Genomic DNA, 21,268 nt, shown 5'->3' with positions numbered 1-21,268 from the left:
GACCCTCATGGGAGCTTACCGCTTTCATGACTACAGGGGCATCTCCGTGGGGTATCGAACTTACCCTATCCACCACTAAACTCTCCTCAGTTCAACTTCCTTACTCAACACCCTTCTCTTCTCAGCCGAAGCCTACTGTGCACACTGAGTGCAGAAGGTCTTAGTTTTGTTCTGGTTCTTCCAAGACATTTCCATGGTCAGGGCCTGAAAATGAGGCTCACAAAAACAGTCAAGCAGAACGTGTTGGAAAAATATCTTTTAGTCTGCCTCCTTGTTTGGGGGCTTGTCTTGTACTGGTGGCCTCCAGGTTGGACATGACTACCTCTGACTTGAATCAGAGCACTTGTGATGACATATCAGCCTTTCATAAGATTAGGCCTATATTCCTTCAGTGGGATTAGGGTTTGTACTTCAGGGGGAGCACAGAGGGAGTGAAGCGCCCCCTAGGGGAAGCTATGAGATGGCAGCTGGTGAGCAAGGAACCCAAGAGAAGGTTGGGGTAGGGAGGCAAGAGGCAGAGAGGGGGTGTGGAATCTAATCACACAGCTCAATGGCCTCTCACCAGAAGCAGCTCCACTTGGGAGAAGACTCTGTCTACAAAATGCTGTGTCACAGGTAGAGGGGCTGTACAAGCTGTTGCATGTACAAGTGTGAAGTCCAGACCTGGGGCCCCTTGTTGAGAAAGCATTGCAAATGTCTGGATGGTAACAGCATAGCATTATAGAAAGCCAAGGGGACTCCAGCTTGGGACCTCATGCCACATGTCCATGGAACTGGCCTGGGCCACAGCAGGCCTTCCTCTTCCCTCATCCCCTGGGTCCAGTAACAGTGAGGCTGAGTCAAGACACAGACAGCTCCACAGTGTGGCTGCAGGTAAGTTTAATTAGAAGATGCACCTCCTGTGGCATCATGCTTTCCCCATCTCTTTCTTGACAGTCATGGTACCAAGCACTCAGAGGATGAAATCCCCGTGTGGGGCTGGAGAGTGATGCTGAGTTGAAGGAGGACCAGCAGGAAGTGAGGGTGCCTCAGGGTCACCTGAGGTGCCTCAGGTATTCTACAGACTTCTCTCCCTCCCCTCCCTCATGTGTAGAACTGGAGTCAGAGGGAACATATCTAGAGACAACACATTTTTGAGTGACTGCCCTGTCTCTCTTTCCCTTGGCTTTAGAATGTTGTAACCACAAATAAGGAGAACACACACAGAGTATGAAGGCCAGAAGGTCCTAGTGCCTAGTCTCAGAACGCCCTCATGTCTTGTGCCTTTAGAAAGACATGGTGAAAAATAACATGGAACTGTGATTCCAGCAGCCTCTGCTTTACAAGGGCGCTGTTTAAATGACGACAGCCTTTCCCTTGTAAAAACAGACTCAGGGACAGGCAGACATCAATTTTCTCTTTGTATTGTGTGTGCATACACATGTTAACATCTTACGTGTATAAGCAAGTATGCCTATGTGTCAAGATATACTGCATGTGTGTCTGACATACTGTGTGTGTACATGTGTCTGCAAGAGGCCATGTATGCTACGCGTGCATGTGTATACCAGAAGTGCAAATATGTGACCTCTGACCTCTGCTGCCCATGCGGCCAGCAGCTGTGCGAACTGTGTACTGTTCCACAGGGCTGGGTAACTGTGGCTCAGTGCTTTACATCCAGCTCCGTCAGTCTTGCTTGTTGTAATAAGCAGGAAGCCATTCAGCACATTTAGGGAAAAGGGTGATAGGATTGTGTATGGATTAGATCTGGGGTGACAAAGCATCACAGGTCACTCAAGGAGCCCTCTGCTTGTCAGCTCTTCCCTCTTCCACTAGGCTGTGGCTTCCTCTTCTCAGCCTGGGCACTGGCAGATGCTGGCTTGCCTGATCCTCTGGATCCATACTATGACAGCAGGCCTCCCGGGCTTCTTCAATAACTGGCTGATTCATCTCATGCATCATGGTGCAAATGGTCAAGCAGAATTGGATTAGCCATATTTCCTGTACTGAGTCACTGACTATTGATAGTTAATGACTATCAATATTGACTCATCCTATTGATAGCCTATGAGCAGATCTGCCCTTGCATCAGGCTGAAACAGGTATGAGGGGATGTAGTCTTGATGTAGATACCGTGGTACAGGGGTCACATGTTGGACGGTTTTCTTTTTAATTAAGAAGATGTGGATGTAGAAGATAATGATACTTCATGGTTCTATAAAAACAAATTCCCTGTTACCTAGTTCCCAGGGAGGCCAGGACAATATGGTTTCCTCTCCCAGAATGCAGAACTCCCCTGAGCAAAGTGGGTGTGAGTATAGGTTCCCTCCAGAGGCTCCTCCTCTGCTTCTTTGTCACGGCTTAAAATTGTGTCACATATACATATGTTCTAACTCCCAGGATCTAATTCTCAGTATCCAACTTTACTTGGAAATGGGGTCTTTACAATGACAATGAAATTAATATAAGGTCATACCATAAGGGTGAGCCTTAATCAAGTGTGACTGGCATCCTTATAAGGAGTTGTTTGGAAATAGTCATGTGTGACAATGTGAAGATATGTAGGGCACAGTCACCATCTACCAGCCAAGGAAAGAGGCTTTCAGCAGGCTTCCCTTCATACCCTCAGAAGGAACCAGCCTTGCCCACTTCCATTTTGGAATTGACTGCGAGACAGTGAATTTCTGTTATTTGAACTACCCAGTCTGTGGGACTTCATTTTAGAAACTCTAGAAAACTAATATATGCCTCAAGAAAAGCTTCCTGTAAAAGGACAAGGGACAAGAGAAGCTAATAGACCCCTGGAGAGGTAGAATGGGGCTACAGATTTCATGTGAACATGGCAACTGGGGGCTAGCCCTTACTCCCTTGGCTTTGCCTCGGGTTCCTAGTTTGGTTGCTTAAAAAAAGAAACACACACACACACACACACACACACACACACACACACTCAAGCACACACACACAGAGGCAGAGACAGAGAGACAGATTCATATACACACAGAGAGACAAAACACACTCACGCACACACATGTGCTTGGGTGCCTCAACACTCTTGTGGAGGTCAGAGGACTACTTTTGAACTACTTTTGGGAGCTGGTTTTCTCTTTGCATCGCGTGAGTCCCAGGGATCAAACTCAGGTACTCAGTTTTGGCAGCAGGCACCTTGCTGCTGAGCCGTCTCGCCAGCTCTAGCCCAGAAACTTCTGACACTCATGTTTGGCTTGACTGAGGAAGGAAGCTTTGAGGCTGGTGTCTGAGCTGGCCATTTAAAATCTCTGTGAGAGCCACTGGAGGTTTTAGGCAAGGGGTAAGTCTGGTTATATTTATGCTTGGTGGGAGCCTGAGGTCAGAGGGCAGTCGAGAACAGAGATACAGACAGCCTCGGGGAGTTGCAGGCATGGGGCTGTTGTCAGATGACCTTTGGGACAGGTTATGACATCGCCAGGGCACTGACAGCCTCCTGCCGATTGGTGCTGCCGACCACTGTGTCCCTCCCCAGTAGGGAGTGAAGTGCAGTCTCGGGCATTCCTTATAACAGATGGGCCCACGTGCAGGGCTGTGCAAGGCAGGGGGCTGAGTTATGGATCTGAGTTGTGAACTGAGCAGAAGGCTGGCAGTCCAGGAGGTCTTATGGGATATGCTCAGATGGCTCCTTCTAGTATCAGGAAGGGTGGTGGAAGCAGGAAACAAAGTTGTTTAATGTGCAAAACCATTAAGAAAAATAATGCTTTCGCTCCAGGGTGTTCAGAGCCCCTAAGCAGCTGTTAATTAGCTTGCTGCAGTAGCCAGCCCAGGCTGCGATGGGGTGAGGCTGGCTCTGGGCTGTGTGCTCCTCAGCCTCTCCCCTCCTTCATGCTCCGACCTCTTGCCTCTGCTCATACCTGTGGTGGTATTGTGTTCCCCAAAATATTGTGTACCCTAATAAACTTATCTGGGGTCAGAGAACAGAACAACCACAATATTAAACATGAGGATAGGCAGTGGTAGCACACGCCTTTAATCCTAGCATTCCAGAGGCAGAAATCCATCTGTTCAAGGATACAGCCAAGCATGGTAACTCACGCCTTTAATCCCAGAAAGCGAGCCTTTAATCCCAGGGAGTGATGGTAGAAAGGAAAGATATATAAGGCGTGAAGACCAGAAACTAGAAGCATTTGGCTGGTTAAGCTTTTAGGTTTTGAGCGGCACAGTTCAGCTGAGAGCCATTTGGATATGAGGACACAGAAGCTTCCAGTCTGAGGAAACAAGACCAGCTGAGAAGTTGGCCAGGTGAGGTTAGCTGTGGCTTGTTCTATCTCTCTGATCTACCAGCATTCACCCCAATACCTGGCTCAGGTTTGATTTTATTAATAAGAACTTTTAAGATTCCTGCTACACATACCCACTTGCTGCCTTATTTCATACACTTACACATAAGAATCCCAGAGATCCTGGGCCAGTCTGTGGTTCCCATGCCCAGGTGATGAGGAACCAAGGGGCCATCCCAGGCTCTCTGCTCTCTCTGGCATCTAGGCACAGGGAGAGGGTAACTGGGTGTCCCAGGAAGGAGAAGACCCACTGTCCTGTCTGCACTGTCCCTATGGTTTGGGATGGGATTCGTTCCCTGGGATGCTCCTCAGGGTTGTAGGGAGTGGTTTGATGTTGGGGTGCATTTGATAGGAGGGCAAGGATGTGTGACTTTTGAGGGGCTGCCTATGGATGTGGGGGCAGGTGCTTCTGGGTGAGTGGTACAGATAGTGTTTTCTGGGGACTGTAGATACACATGATGACAGCTTGGTGAACTGTAGGTGTAGATCAGCATAGATACTGACATTGGAATAGGTATTGGTGACAGTAACTGAGTATTGGTAGACATTGGTGACAGTAACTTGAGTATCAGGATGTCAATGGGTCAAATAATAACAGCCAGAACTTTCTAACACTTCTTATAGATCCACCACAGGTCTATGAATTTCACATGTTTATTTAAGTTTCATCACTAAACTACGAAAGATATTATACTAGTGCCTCTCTCTCTCTCTCTCTCTCTCTCTCTGTGTGTGTATGTGTGTGTGTGTGTGTGTGTGTGTGTGTGTGTGTGTGTGTGTGTGTGTGTGTGTGCGTGTGTGCATGTTCAGGTAAGTGTTATGGAGGTCAGTTTAGGGTGTTGTTCCTTATTAGCTGTCTACCTTATTTTGTAAGCCAGGGTCTTTCATTGAGACACCAGGGCTGGCCAAGCTAGCCAGGCTGGCTGGCCAAAGAGCCTGAGGGATCCGCCTGCTCTGCCCTACACCCCCCCCCCCCTCCTCTCAGCCCCACGAGCACTGGAATAACAAGGGCTCTCCACCACAACTGGCTTTTTACTTTGATTATGGGAATCAAATTTAGGTTCTCCTGCCTGTGTGACAAAGCACCTTGCCAACTGAGCTATCTCTGGGGCCCTAGTGTCCCTGTGTCCTTGAGAAGATGCACAGAACAGTCAGGCAGTTGTGAAGGTCACTCAGCTAATAAGGGTCAGGACTGGAACTTGAACCTAGGCTGTCTGGCTCAAAGTCCGCTCTTTAACAGTAATCTTGACTGTCTACTTAATGAGGTTTAGAATCACCACAGAAACATACCTCTGGGTGTTTGTGAGAGAGATTCTAGAAAGGTGTAAGTGAGATGGGAAGATCCACCCCGAACATGGGCCTACATCATCTCATGGGCTGGGGTCCAGGACTAAATAAAAAGGAGGAAGAGGATTGAGCACCAGCATTTATCGCTCTCTGCTTTATTTTTGTTGTTGATGTTTGTGTTTGAGACAGCGTTATCATGCAGCCTTAGCTGGTTTAGAACTCACTATGTAGACCAGGCTGGCCCCCAATTCATAAAAATTCACCTGCATCAGCCTTCTGAGTACTGAGATTAAAGGCATGCTCTACCACACCCAGCTTCTCTCTGCTTCTTGACCGTGGTATAGATGAGGCTAGGGCAGAGGTTGGATCTTGAAGGATGGATTGGAGCAGCTAGAGATAGCTGCCAGTTGGAATAAGCACGGTGTTGACTAGGTTAGAGAAATGAGTATCAGGATGTCAATGGGGAAGAGAATGTGGGAGCCAGAACTTCAGAAGCATGGAAGAGGTGGTACCCACAGCCTCATAGGAGCCCCTTCTTGGGGAAACCTAGTTCCATATTTGGACCTCCTTGGTGGTGACCAGCAAGTGTGACCAGCAGGTGTAGCCAGCTTGGCAAATGTCCTCTCATTGACTTGCTAGAGCCAAAGGGACTCTTTGGGGAGCTAAGTGTACACTTCCAGGAAAGCCTGTGACAATGGCCTGGGAAAGTCGTAAGGGCCCTTCTAAGTGACTCCTGAGCTGGATTGGGTTCTGGGGAGCAAAAGCTGGCCCAAGAACAGACCTCTCATCCACACCCTGGCATTTCTCAGGACAGGGTTTTCCTAGTCAAGTTTTCTACAAACTACTGGCCCTAAATAGGTCACTACTTAGACTGGGGGCCTCTAGGAAAGAGGGCCCAGGTAAAAGGTGAAGGTGGGGTGAGTGTGGCTAACCTCATCCTGAAAGGGCTGATCCTTAGGACTGGAGAATTGAAGTGGTGTTAAGGTAGAGGTCCCTTGAACCTAAAAACAGGAGTCCTCAAGCAGAGGCAGGGCTCTTCAGACTGAGGCAAGAACAGCTCGAAGGATGTTATTGGAGGGACCAGGACTTCAGAAACAGATTCCAAGGAAGAGACTCCATTCTAGGGGCTGTTGGTCTCCAAGGCTGAGTTGAGCAGACTGACATGGAACCTTCATTAAGTGAGCCATGAATTATGGATAGCATTGTGCTCTGAGACCTGTTAAGAGCATGTCCCCAGCACTGTAGAACCTGACCTTATTCAGTAGTATAGAGTTCATCAGATTTAAAACTTAAATTGCTTCCTCTCCATCAATAGAAGCCTGGCATCCTAATGGCACAAGAGACAGACATGTGCAAGGTAGATTACATGAAGGCAGAAAGAAGGACGTCTACTTGCCAAGAAATACTTGAGCCTCCAGAATCTGTGAGAGAGGCACAGAGCACATTACCTCTTAACCTTCATTTTGGACTCCCAGGCTCCAGAACAGTGGTGTGCTGTTTTTCTGTTAAGCTACCTCAGCATATGGCACTGTGTTACAGCCATTGCCTCCTAATTCAAGGAAAGAGCAAACAGGCATCAGCAACTGAACACAGGTAAGAAAGTGCCACGGATGAGGGACAGTAGATAGCTCGGAGAGGTGAAGGAGGTGACTTGGTGACTTCAGGAGAGGGTGGTATAGACAAACATCTGTCAGCAGATGACACTTAGGACTCGGGTGACATCTTCTGAGGAGGACTCTGCACTGAGCACCAGCTCACATGGAGGGAACAGGGATGCAGCCTGAGGGCCCAGTGCCCTCCTCTGAGTTGGGCCTCATACAGCAAGCTGGCACCACAAGCCCCTGCAGTCTGCACAGTTTTAAAGTCGTCTTTATCAACAATGTGAAGAGGAAAGAGCAGCTGAGGACACATGTTCAGCTACCAGACTCCAACTCCAGAGGATCCAGGCACGGCTCACTCCAGGGCACCAAATGACTACAAAGACCTTCTTAATCAATCGTATTTTATTGCCAGTTATAAATAGTTTCCATTTGTCCCGTATTTACAATTGTAAAATAGTTCAGGATATTATACCCTCACCCACCTCTCTGCATCTATCTATAAACTCCATGAAAATTGAGTAGGAAATAAAAAGCTCTTTTGTGGGGGAGGCCACCCACCTGGCTCCCCCTCTCAGACGCCAGACAACCCCACGTGACAGCAGGCGATGTTACAGCTGATGCTACACAGTAGCAAGGCAGTGGCTGGTGGTGTCACCAGAGGGTCAGGACACCAGGCTCCTCAGGACATTGGTGATAGTCCAGTGTTGTCCCGAGCACTTTTGCAGCACCAGCTGAAAACCAAACTCCATGTCACTGTTTTCTTGCAGCTCCAGGCAGCGCTTGGACTTGCGGTTCTGGATGGAGCCTCCCTAGGAGCCAGACAGAAAAAGCGTCAGAGGGCATATGGTAACCAGGCCGATCCACGGAGTCCCATGCTTGGGGAGTAGCTAGGGCAATCTAGATGGCTTGGGAACCAGCATTCCCATGACTGTAGGTTCCTTCAGCTCCTGTGTACTGATCTTCTCCCAAGGAATGGATGCATGCCTCAGTTTCCCTATAGGGCCCTAGTTCTTCATAGGGGCAGAAATACCCTCCACCAACTTCTGTCTACCATTTTGGGCTGTGGCACACTGCCTTGATCCTATAGCTAGTTCCTAGTCAGAGGGCTGGCCCCTGCTCTGAGAAGCCTCGTTTTGTGGACCTCTCCATGATCACCCTGCATCTGAGCATCCCTCAGACTGGGGGCTTCTTGTTCCTAAGGCCCTCCCACAGATGAAAGTTGTTAGTGCTGGGCTCAGAAACTTAAGACCTTGGTTATTGTCTATTTGGCCAGTAGGCTCTCAGGTCCTGAGCATACGTGGATCTCCCATATAACTGATGTTCTGGAAGGTTTTGCAGGCACAAATACTCAGTTTATGTCCAAAAGCCCCTGAAGGAAGTGGTGTTCCCAAAAGCATCTGTACGGCAGCTCAGGCAAGATCCTGAGGGGGTGGGCCCCCCGGGACCAATGGCTGCAGGCCTGCTGTGAGCCTGGGATGTCTGAGGATCTGTCATCATCTTGGTTGTGCTCAGCTGGACTTGAATTTTAAGTAGTTGCCTGAATGACGATGATCCCAAGAGTAGGCACTGAGTACCTGCTAGACTTGCCTAGCACGAGAACCCGCTCCTCCTGTGGTTCTCATCTTGGCAGTAACCAGGTGCTTGTTGGGGACACTCAAGCAGTTTCACACACTCATCCAGCTCATCACCATCCAGTCAGGTACTAAGTGCCTCGTGACTGTCCCAAACCCCTCTTCCACTGTGCTTGCCTGGTTTGGACCTCTGTCATCTTTCATCTGGACAGCACAGTGACCATGTTGACACGCATGGTCAGCCTCGAAAACACCCCACTGCAAAGGACTTCATGGCTTAGGGCTGCTTCTCTCTCTAGCCTCATCTCTGAGCTCTCCAGTTCCAAACCCCAACTCTTTCCAGGTTTCTGGCCTATGTTCATTATCTCAGTGCCTAGGCCTCTTCTCTTTAGTTCTGTGGCAGCTTAAGCCACCGTCACATCTCAAAGCCCAGTTCCTCTCCACTTCTCCAGGCTTCTAGCCACCTCCTCCAGGAACCCAGCTGGCATGGTGGCCTTCATCCTGTACCTTCTCCAGCTTATGTCAGGAAGTTCACTGTGTGAGGGACAGATGGCTAGTAAGGAGCTCATTCCAAGGTGGTCACAACCATCCCCATGGCAACCAACTGCTGACCTCTCCAGAGAACATGAAGATATATTTCTCAGGTATACCTAGGAAACAGTTTGCTGCTGTGGGATGTCTTTCTGTATGCTGTGAATATGTGTTACTCCCATTGACTAATAAATAAAGCTGCACTGGCCTATGGCAGGGCAGGATGGAGCCAGGTGGGAAAATCCAAGAGAGATAGTGAAAGAAGAAAGGAGAGTAAGGGGAGATGCCAGCCCGCTGCCCAAGGAGCAACAAGATGCCAGCAGACTGGTAATGCCACGGCCACATGGCAATATATAGATTAATAGAAATGGGTTGAGTTAAGTTATAAGAGCTAGCTAACAAGAAGTCTGACCCATAGACCATACAGTTTGTAAATAATATAAGCCTCTGTGTGTTTACTTGGGACCAAGCGCCTGTGGGATGCAGGTGGGAGAGATTTGTCCTGACTTGACTGTAGGGCCAGGCAGGATCGGAGAAACTTCTGGCTACAGCTTGTATCTATTATAGTTGAATATGTGTCCCAGGTGACCTAACAATTCCACATCTAGGCTGACATTAAATTGGAATGTGTGCATGAAAGACATGTACTTAAAGTCTTTCTGAAACAATGCAAATGCTCTAAGCTGGGAAAAGCCCGAACAGCATCAAGAATAGACAGGATAAATAACTCAGAGTCTGTTTATATAATGGAATACTATACGGTAATGAAAACTAGACTAAATCTCACAAGCACAATGCTGAGCTAAAGAAGCCAGGTGAAAGAATACATATAATTCTGTTTGATAAGCTTCCCACTGGGGTGAGTAAAACAGATCTTAAAGTCAGACGGTAGGAACCAATAAAGAGTGTAAAGACAGCAGGAGGTAAAGGGGCATTCTGGGATGTGGAGCCATGCTGTGTCCTGATCTAGATGTCAGTTACCTGGGTGTTAGTTTGCTTTTAATTATTGAGTTAACATGTATTTTGTATGTTTTTCCTGTGTTAATTTTCAATTAGAAAAAAATGTTAAGTGGTTGGAGAGATGGCTCAGCAGTTAAGAGTACTGACTGATCTTCCAGAGGACCTGGGTTTGATTCCCAGCACCTACATGGAAGCTCACAACCTCTGTAACTCCAGCTCCAAGGGATCAGATGCTCTCTCTGGCCCCTGCAAGCACATACATACATAAATGTGTTACACATACATAAACGCAGGCAAAACACTTACACACCACAACATAAAAAGAAACAAATATTAAAAATTCTAGCTCCGTCTAGAAAATACTTCATGGAGCAGGTAAAAGAGGCAGGGAAGTTGGAGGTAGAGAGTGCAGGGTGTGGGTGTGCCAGTGTCCAGGAGGGCTATGGGACTCATCCTTCTTATTGTGTAGGTGACAGCCCGGCAGATCACACAATCCATGTTAGAAGCATCGATGTGAGTAGCATCCCCCCACCCACTGCACTCTACATGCTCAGACCCTCCTCTGGGGGAGAACTCTCACTTACTGCAGAGAAACAGCAGAAGCAAGAGGAGAAAGGGGGATGGTGCTCCCCTGGTGTCACAGGTGCGGGCTCTGAGGCCAGAGGAAGGATTGGCCTCCAGAACCCCCATGTTACAGGATACTTGCAGACTGTTACTTGCAGCCTCTGTATTCAGCCATAGGGCCATAGGCCTTTCCACTCTGCCTGGCACCTCCAGGGAGGAAGAATATCCCTTCCCCAGCAAGAGCCTTTTCCCACAGCTACCTTTCTGAGTGTCCTCTTCCCATGAACTAAGCTCCTGTTCAGAGCATCCACTGGAGACACACCATTTCCCCTCAGAGCCTCCTCTTTCCTACCTCTTCCCATTTATGCCCCACTTCCATGATTTTCCACACTCCACTTTCCCAGTGTCTTGTGCGACAGCCTTGCATTAGTTTTTCACTCTGGCTCTCTTTGGATAAGCCCCAGTTAGCTTGTGTTGCTCAGAATGAGGCCAGGGCTACCTCACACTGAATAGGCTTCTTAGACATGGCTCAGAATCAGCACTTTTGTGGTCACACATTGTTCCTGCACCATACCGGGATAGCCACAGAGGACACTTCAAACTGTCCTCTCAAAACTTGTGGTCTCCCTTAAGTCACCAGCCTGTCCTTCAAAGGCTGGACTTTGGGGACCCAGAAGCATCCAATAACACTTGCTCCAAGCAAGGCCACCTCATCGATCACTGCCAGCCCCAATTCCCATAGCATCCACATAAGTCTTGGGGCTTGAGCATCTCTGTAGCCCTATGCCCAGGCTGAGCATGGTTCACAGTTCTGAAGTGGTATTGTGGTCAGCCTGTCCTGGTCTCTTCACCACCCTCACCAGACAGGCTGTCTGTCTTGCTCCCGGAGGTGGGGATAAAGCTCAGGCAGGAAGTCAGGACCAGCCCAGCTCTTTAAGTCCATGGTCTGCCTGATTTCAGCCTGAGACAGAGAGGGGAGAGTGCTGATCTCAGAGCTTCTCAATTCTGCTTGTCAGCTGCGGGGACTTGGGCAAGGTTCCCTCCTCTCCCTTTTATTTTTCTTGTCCACAGGGCTAAGGGGTGACTATGGAGAGGATGAGCAGAAGGGCTAATGGAAGACTTTGTTTCTCTGCAAGCTGGAAGACAGCACATACACACAAGGGGCTGTTCAGGGCATCAGCCTGGGGGAGGGGTCATAGAAATGAAGCTGGACCAAGCTCTATCCATTATGCTGTAGATTCTGGCTGCTCAGCACATCTCCGGGGCCAAAAGCGGGCCCTGCCAACAGCAAGGCTGGCTGCTTCCCATCTCCCAGACCCTTGAGCTTGGAAACCTTGTGGAAGAGAGACTGCAGCCCCTCCTTTCCTGACAGCCACTCCCGCCACTAAGGCCTTCCTTGGGCACTTTCCCAAGGCAAGAGAGTGAAGAAGGAGTAGAAGAGTTTCCTTCAGAGATGCAAGGCTGACATTTCCCAGGCTCTGCCCCACCAAAACCCATGCACCCCAGAGACAGGAAGTGTGTGATTATGGGGTAGAAACAGCTAGTGCGGCCTTCCAGAAGGGAGTGGAAGAAATGGTTCAAGTCCGAGAGCAGGAATGGGGCGGGTAGAAGGGACTCCACTTGAGTGACACTATCAACTCCTTCCTGGGAGGGCTGTATATGAGGCCAAAAGCTCTCTCCTCAGCAGAAAGAGCTTCTAGAAAAGTGAACAATGCAAGCAGCCCCAAATGCTTCCAGGAACCACATTTGGGGAATGGAGAGTACAGCCAGGCCCTCATTGGTGGTAGAACTAGCCTTGGCACTGCCGTCCTCCTCAGAACATCACCTGTCTCATGGGACAAATGCTGGGCATTTTCCTGCCACTCACCAGCCTTGCAGAGGAACCTTGATTTCTTCTTTCATAGTTTGCTCACACTGGGAAGCAGCCTGGCATTCTTTCTGTCTGTGTCTTGACCTGTGCGTTCTGCACTGGAACTAACATTATTTGCCATTTTCCTGGTACCTTGCCTGGTGTGTTCCCTGCTCAGTCTCATGAGTTTCCTACAACACTGTCCAGAGTGGGAGGCAGCAGGAGCCCTCATTTTATAGAACTGGAGACTGAGGTTCTGAGAGCCTGGGGGACTTTCCCAAGATTCCATGTAGAGCCCAGCTGGGACCCCAGGGAATCTTCCCCAATCCCTGTTCTCCACTAAGAAGTCTACCACTTACCCCACCGCATGCCTATGTCCTAGATAGTGGCTAGACTGAAGTATGGGTGGTACCCAGTGCTGGGGTAGAGGAAGATGTCTCTGTGAACTAAAGCAGGTTTGGTCTGTTCCCTTTGAGGGTTCTCTGAAGGGACATGATTCATGCATCCTTCCAGCCACTGCCAAATAGTCACTGAGCATCTTTAAGGGCCATGCACATTTCTCAGCTGCTCCAATATATTCATGACCGGAAAAAGAAGGTTGTTCTTCTTGTGGCAACTGTGCTTTAGGAGGGAGAGTTGGCAGCAAATTCTAGCAAGAAGAGGAGGTAATGAGGCTATGCCCCAGATCATGAAGCTCAGGAGGAGGCTCGGGCATGCTGGGAAGCAGGGGATGCGTATCAGTTGGTCAGGGAGACCCTCTATCAAAGGTGAGACCCGAGCAGACACATGGAGGAAGAGAGATGGCTGTCCAGAGGCAGGTTCAGGACCTAATGAGAAGCTCCCAAACCAGTGATGGGCTTAGAGGGAGGCTCAGGAAACTCTTGGGGTACATTTGTGCAGAGGCAGAGGAAGCATTGGTAAAGGGGAGGTGACAAGGCCCAAGGAGTGAGGGTAGGGCCACTGAATTCTGGCTTTTAGCTGCAAGGCAGAGCTAATGTTTGCTACATGCCAAGCAGGCCACTCTGGGTGCTGGGCTGGGCTAAGTGTTTTGGGAAGGAAGGATGCTGAGACGTGTGTTAGGCAACTCTTGTCCTAAGCCCTAGGGCTCGGCCCTGCAGCTCTGGACCTGTCGCTTGGCTCTGGAGCTGGATGCTGAGATCTGAGCATCCCTCTCTCCATGGAGGGCCCTGCTTGTTGGTTTACTAGTCTGGTCATCAAAATTATTTGTGTAATGCTTACAACTACAGGATCTAGAAACACACAATACTTTTAATTAAAGAATTTAAATAAGGGCAATTAAACCTGGCAGGAGAGAAGCTGCAGCACACAGAGGGCTTAATTGGAATGAAAACCTAATTAAATATGGAAGCAGCCATTAAAAAAGCGGAAGTTGAATGTATAGGATAAAGAATACTAATAACAGTTCCTAGAGCCAGTCCCAGGCACTGTCTTGTTCTTCCTTCCGGCAAAGGGCCCAAACAGAAGCAAGTAAGAAATGACTTTTTCCTCAGGCCCTGGTCATGTGACCTGGGGAGTGATCATGTGACCTGGGAAATAGCTGAGCCATTCAGGGCTTCTGCCTATCATCTCATCTACCATTCTGGGCCACTTGAGATCTTAGCACAGAGAACTATGGATACACTGGGACACGTAGAAGTCACTATCTGTGAAACCCTCAGGCACAGATCTCAGGTCATGCATGATACAGCCAAGAGCCTCTCTGCCTCAGTTTCCCCAAAAGTATATTAGATGGTGGCTAGGTATGGGTCAGATAGCACCAGACTAGCCCTCCTCTACCTAGGAGGTGCATGCTGAGGTGTCTTCCTCACTGCAGTCCTGAGGCATAGAAATGAAGATTTTTCATTTCATAAAACTAGAGACTGAGGCCAAGAGGTTCAGGAGCTGGTTCAGGCTCATGGTTAGCAAGTGGTGGGACCAGACTTGAAGCCCAGGGGTGGTCCACTGGAGAGCAGAGTCACCAGAGTGCCTGGGAAACTCAACCACTACCCTGCTTTCCGATTCAGTAGGTCTCAGACATAGCCTGACAATGTGATCTTTCAGTCCCAAGTGCCATCTTAATGGCAGTGCTGATCCGGGGCCAGCTTCCAAGGATCAACAGCACTTGTGACCCTCTTTTAGGGAAAGCCTGGCCTGTGTCCCTGGGCAAGAGCCTCTAGGATGTCTGGGCTGGTCTTCCTTGTACTGAGGATATGTCTAAGGCCAACTGTGTATGGGATCCTAAATCCTGGATTCGCTGACTCCTTTGCTTACCTCAGAGTTCCCATTCCACCATCCTTGCTAATGAACTTTCCAAGGGCAATTATTCCTGTGGGTCTTGGGCTTTAAGCTCAGTAAGCTGCAAAGTTTCCAGGTTAAGTACTCAATGATTGATAATCAGATACTTCAAAGCTTGGGCAGGACATTAGGCCTAGTTACAGAAACCCCAAGCTTAGGTGTTTTGTAGAGTAAAGCGGTCTTTGTGTAGTATGAATATTCAACACTTACTGTGTTCAATATCCACTTCAATGTTTTCTTACTTCAAGGAGATTCACCTAAGCCTAAGTGAGATTTTTGCCTGGGATTAGCTGTAGGGAGGCTGGCTGAGGATAGATATTTGCAACACCAAGTAACCAAGGATAGGTAGAGAGGAGACCAAAAACACAGACGTCTGGAGAGTTGGCCAAGGTAGTTGTAGTCTGGCCAGTTCACATATATCTGACTCAGTAAGGAAATCCCAGTTTCAGATTCCTACTAACTGGTATTCTGGACAACAACAGAGCCATCTTGGTGTGGAAATTTACAGTGTGGACTCTTGAGACAGCATTCCTAGGTCTCACTATTACTTAACTTGTTTGTGCCTCAGCTTCCTCATCTCTGAAATGGGGATAATATTAGAAAGTGCCTCCTAGCCCCACCATGGTTTCAAAGAAGTATTTATAAAAGGTTAGCCTAGTGCCTGGTATGTTATAAACACTATATAAATTTTTGATACATTTAAAAATCCCATGCAGTTCTGGGGAGCTGAGCAATCACATCTGCTCCTGTCCCTGGTCTCTGCAGGAAGAGAAGGAAGAGGAAAATGCTGATTGCTCTAATTTTAAAAATAACTAAGAAAACAGGGTCTAAACAAAGCATCGTCAGTCCCTTGAAACTGGACAGCCCCACTCCGCATCCTTTCTTATGACCTGGAAATGAAAAGCTGCTTTCTCCCAGAGCCATAATGAAACACCCGATTATAGCCCTTTCTTTTCGGCACAAAAGGTTCTCGAGGCTGGATGTGCTGACAGCGCTTGGGGACGGAGCTGGGCAAAGTCAAAGACTCCTCCTCCTCCCTGGAGTGGAGGAGTTCACAGGCACGGTTAGAAGGCCTTCCGGGGGAAATTCGCCTGTAAATAGATTTTGTTTTGCAGCAGGATATTTATTTCATATTAGGTTATCATATTGGATCCCAGCAGTCAAAAACAACTGTCCCTTGGCATGTGAGCTGGGCGCTGGGCTCTGTGATCCCCTGGGGCATTATCCCACTTTCCTGGCACCAACAGACACCTTTGTTCTTCTCATTGACAGTTCCTCCAAGAATGCAGCAAGTCCAGGCCTGGGATGTGGGACTTCCTCCATGTGACCCTGGACTCTGGGCCATGTCAATACTTCTGCCAAAGAACTGATAGTTGGAGGTAGCTAGTATAAAGGGCAAGCTAGAGAAACTAGGACAAAAGCTCCCCTTTCAAAACATATTCACACCAATTTGTACTCTGCTCCATGCAGTATGAACATTTGTTTAGTACAAAAGATTTCTTCTACCTCCTCAAAAATGGTTATAGGAAGGAATGCACATGAACACACATGCACACATCCACATAGAGAAAACGTGTTTTGTGTGCTTCTAACAATAGTAAATATGGTCAATGAAGGTAGGGTTTTGCTTGTCTTTGGACATACATCTAGCTCAAGATCTGGCAATCAGGAGGCCTCTAAGAGTCATACATTTATTTTAAAGGGCCCCTTCATTTGATCAACAGCACACTGTATGTCTGTGCTGGTTGAATTTTGTCAACTTGATACAAACCAAGGCATATCTGGGAAGAGGTAATCTCAATTAAGAAATTGCCCCCATCAGGTTGGCCTGTAGGCAAGTCTATGGGGCATTTTCTTGATTAATGTTTGATATGGAGGGGGCAGTCCACTGTGGGTGGTGCTACCAGTAGGCAGGTGGCCATGGTTTGTATAAGAAAACAGGCTGAACAAGCCGTGAGGAGCAAGCCAGAAGCAATCAACATTCTCCATGGTCTCTGCTTCAGCTCCTTCCTCCAGGTTCCCACTTGAATTCCTGCCCTGACTTCCCTCAGTGATGGACTGTGATAGGGATGTGTAAGTCAAATAAACTCTTTCCTCCCCAAGTTGCTTTTGGTCATGGTGTTTATCACAGCAGTAGAGAAGCAAACCAGGACAGTGTCTACTCTGTTCCAAGGTTTCTGTTCTCTGGTAGAGCTGCCTAAAGCATGGGACACAGTCCTGTTATCCACACTACTGGACACATGAACAATGTCACAGGGTGGAATGATGGGGAAGGGGTCCCACAAAGTGTCATGAAGACCCTCATTTAAGTTTGACCTATTCTTAATTTGTGATGTTTTGTCTTTGGGCTGGCCCAGTAGTCTTGTAGATGGCACAACCCTCCACCCCCACCCCCCGGAGCTCTGCAGTCTAACTTCAATAGCTTAGACTTGTAGAGTTTTGGGGCTGGGAAGGTGTAAAAGCCACCCAGTTCAACTTCTGTGGATCCCCATGCCTAGCCCCTTGGTGATCCACCAACCTCATGGAGAACTCTGACCCTGGCTCTTGATTTTTCCCTCTCTGATCTTCTGCAGGGCTCCACGGGATAAGCCAGCACCTCCCTACACTTGCCAGTCCTTGAGATTGCAGGATGAGGAGCCCAAAGCCTCTTGCCATCTTTCTGGTCTTCGGCACACCCATCCCTTCTACTGCCATTCAGGTGCACAGGAGGGCTGTGGGGAAGCTGGACCGAGAGGACACGTCCCAGCAGCCTTCTCAGGTCCCCCAGGAAGATCTTGTAGAGGTGACTGGATTAACTGTTGAAAGCCACAGAGATGGCCAGGGATTCTTTGCTCTACTGATGTCCTTCTAGTGACAGAGCATCTGCTGCTTCCTTTTCCTGGTCCAGAGGTCACTGACCGAAATGCCTCTTCCATTAATGCTATACCAGAGTTTTAGAATGTCCTCTAAACCCTAGGCTGAAGGGAACTCCCAGGAGATTGAAGGTTGTACACTTAATTGATAGGAATTTTTAATGCCAGGAGATGGTTTGGGGATTTCTTTAATGGGGGCAGACAGAAGTTAGAAAACTCACAGAAAGCAACCATTACCTACCAACCTACCATTTCCCCTTTGAGAGAAATTTGTTTGAGGGAGTGACTCTTGTTACCTTACCAACTGTAAGTCCGGAGCTAGAGGTTATCATGGGTTACTAATCCCATCCCACCCCCACCCAGCCATTATCACTAACCCATCACTGTGACCAACAGAGCATTGACATGCCTCTCAACGTCCTCCCCAACGGCTGTTTTTGTGGCTACCAAATCCTCTCACCTATCCTGGGGATAATAGGACAGCCCCTTCCTACCTCTCTTCCCAGCCTCCAGCCTCTCCTCTTCTACTCCACCCAGCTGCCGTGGGCATCCCACCCAGATGCTGTGGGTATCCCACCCAGCTGCTGTGGGTATCTCCAGATCTCACCAGGGATACTGCTATGGTTTAGACAAGGGTTGTCTTCCTTGTGTTGATGTCTGTGTTTTGGCATGGTGGTGTTGCAGTGGTAGGGCCTATTGGGAGGTCCTTAGGTCACTGAGGGCCTTGCCCTCTGTGGAATCTTTGTGTTAGTTATTGTGAAAGCATGCTGTTAGAAAAGAGAGCCTGAGCTGACTTCAGGAGATGGTCAGTAGAGCTGACTAGAATTGTGTATTCAACAATCTCTTCTTGCCATAGTAATGGAAATTGACCAACACACCTCAAGAACTTCTTTAGAGCGTCCCTTTGATTTGAGGTGAAGTCTAAAGTTAGGTGTGGCTTTAAGTTAGGTGTGGCTTTAACAACCTCCCCCTCCCACCTGTCCCATCACACTCCACCCACACCACACAGTAGACAGGATGCTAGAAAGGATGCTTGGTTTTGCTATGCCTCGGCCCAGGCAGAACTTCTGTTTGGAGTGCTCCTTTCCCTACCTCTCTCTAGGAGCTATCTGCTCCAGCTTTCAAGAGTCAGGTCAAACACACTGCACACATCCTTGAGTTCTGCACATGGAGCCAGTCACCCTGGGCTCCCAGAGCACTGCACAGCCCTCTGTTTTTGCACTCATCAGCCTGTTTTGTTGTGTGTTTACATGTCTCCGTGCTCCTCGAGGGCAGAGGCCGTGTCTGATTCACGTCCGCATCCCCCCTGCCAAACCCCTGTGCTCAATAAATGTTTGATGAATGACTGAAAGAAAGAATGTTCATCATCAGAAAATTGCTCATCAGAGCCCTGTACATCAGCGTTGCCAGGAGATGTTTTCATCAAATGTGGTTTCAGAATATCAGTGTCTAACAGTGTCTCAGTGCAGCCAGAAGCATTGGAAATTCAGGAGGGCTTGCAGAGGTTAGAGGGGGCACAAACTATTTGTTAAACAGAAAACCAAGGTATGAGATGGAACAGAGATATGCAAATGCCTTTTTTGTGTAGAATCTAAGAGAATCCCACTGAATTATTTTTAAATTAATTCGGCGTGTCTGAAGTTTAAACATGGTCCTCAGGAGAGTAAATAATGCAGACTTTGAAACCAGAAAAGAGATTCCAGATGCACCCAGAGAAATCTCTTTCCATCTCGGCTTCTGCAGGAGAACATTCTAGTTGGTCATGTCACTGCATAATTTGCAAAGATTCAAATGTGTTACAAGAGAATTAGCCCAAGTACAAGACTATGTGTGTGTGTGCCTGTATGGCAGTCACAAGACAGGGTCTCTCACCGAGCCTGCTGCCAGCTCTGGGATTACAAGCCTGCATGGCCATATCCCTTTGTTTGTTTGTTTGTTTGTTTATGTGGATACTGAGTATTGAACTCGGGTCTTTGTGCTTGTGAGGCAAGCATTTTACTGACTGAGCTCTCTCCAAAGCTCAAGTACAAGACTTTAATCATTTAAGAGGCTCCGGGCTGCCTTTGGCCTCGTGAGCAGTGATCCCCTCATCAATGAGCAGTGGATGGATGGATTCCAGGTCTCCTGATAAATATCGATCATTTTACATCAAGCAAAAATTGCACATCTAGTCATTATTGAATAGTAAATGGGAAGTGGCTGTTCTGGGTTTGCAAACTAGGAATTGAAAGATATTACTTCCAAACAGTTCCCTTTGGTAGAGAGATCAAAGATGTGGTTGCCAGAGCACCTGGGGAGTTTTAATTAGACATATGCTAAAGTGGCTGAAAACTGCCTGGCCCCCAGCGTGCTCCACAGCAGCACTGTCTGCTTGGCTGGTCAATGAGTCCATTCAGGTAGGAGTCCTATGGGGATGCCTGTTTGAGACTATGTTCTGAAATGGAGGAAGGAAGGACCTCACTGTGAGATGGTTTTGTCTTGAGGCCAAGGCTCAAAGACAGACTGACAGACAGAACTGTCTCCCTACTATTTCTAGAGTTTCTGCAGGATCAAAGACTAAAAAGGGAACTGGGAGATTCAGTGAAACAGGCATAGTTACATTTGGGTGATGCAAGACCCCAGGGCCCAGGACACCCTTCTGGCCTGTGACTCCCTGTAGGTTATGGCAAGACAGTCCAGAAGCAGCTGTCTTCATGCCTTCAGGGAGGTGAGACACATGCTCGCTCATCTCAGGAGTCAGCCACACTCGTAAACTAGTTCAACATCCAAAGTCTGAGACCCTTGAGTCAGTCGGTGCTGCCTGGTAGTGATCTTGAGGCAGGCCAGGATCCTGAGGGCCCACAAGGTCATGGTAGAGAGGGAGTTGAGACTATCTGACTTTCAAACTTCATGTCAGCCTCCTGCTAACTCTTCATTCTGTCTCTTTTCCTTTCTTGAAACTTCTAACCCAGCTCCCTAATCTCCACCAGAGGGGGCTTGGAAAGCCTAGACCTAACTGTACCCTGGGGCTGTATAGCCTCCCATCCTCATCTATGCTGAGGTCCAGTGTCTCTTCTAGTCTCTGCTCTGGCAACTCCCAAATATGTCCTCCAGGATCAGACCACACTCATCTGAGTGCTGTGACTCAGTGTAGGTTTGATGGCTCAACTTCTGACTCATGCTGTTCCCTCTATCAAAGGGAACAGTTGCAATGTTCTAGTACCTTGTCTTCTGAAAAGCCACCAGCCCTGTTCCACCCCAGTTCCCTAACTTCCTGAATCATTCTGAGCTGAACCCAGGGCCCCAGGAGGCCTAGCTGAACGCAGTAGTGAGTGACTTCCATAGACTGTGGTGTAACTGTCAAAGGCCCTGAAGTCTCAGGTATAAATCTGTTTTCATCCTAGCAAAGTCAGTCCCACCCACTTCCCCAGGCCCAGGGTCTATCTCCCTCACCCCTTGTCCCTCAGCCTATGAGCCTGCTTTGCTCCTG

The 21,268-nt window shown here is 48.4% G+C and overlaps 1 protein-coding gene across 2 annotated transcripts in view; it reads right to left on the bottom strand.

Moving 5' to 3' along the window:
* Positions 1–7,561: 7,561 nt before the first annotated feature.
* Galnt18 (polypeptide N-acetylgalactosaminyltransferase 18) overlaps positions 7,562–21,268 on the bottom strand; it is a 322,350-nt gene continuing 308,643 nt past the window's right edge. For both annotated transcript variants that reach the window (XM_052713837.1, XM_052713838.1), the window contains one exon: positions 7,562–7,986. In XM_052713837.1, coding sequence (XP_052569797.1) covers positions 7,840–7,986 — 147 coding nt within the window. In that variant the 3' untranslated portion in view covers positions 7,562–7,839. The remainder of the gene's footprint in view (positions 7,987–21,268) is intronic.

Source organism: Peromyscus californicus, unplaced genomic scaffold, assembly GCF_007827085.1.
Source record: "Peromyscus californicus insignis strain IS unplaced genomic scaffold, ASM782708v3 Scaffold_4__1_contigs__length_199733344, whole genome shotgun sequence".
Taxonomy (NCBI): Eukaryota; Metazoa; Chordata; class Mammalia; order Rodentia; family Cricetidae; genus Peromyscus; species Peromyscus californicus.
The sequence above is the reverse complement of the archived record's forward strand: the minus strand, read 5'-3'. Positions and strand labels throughout refer to the sequence as shown.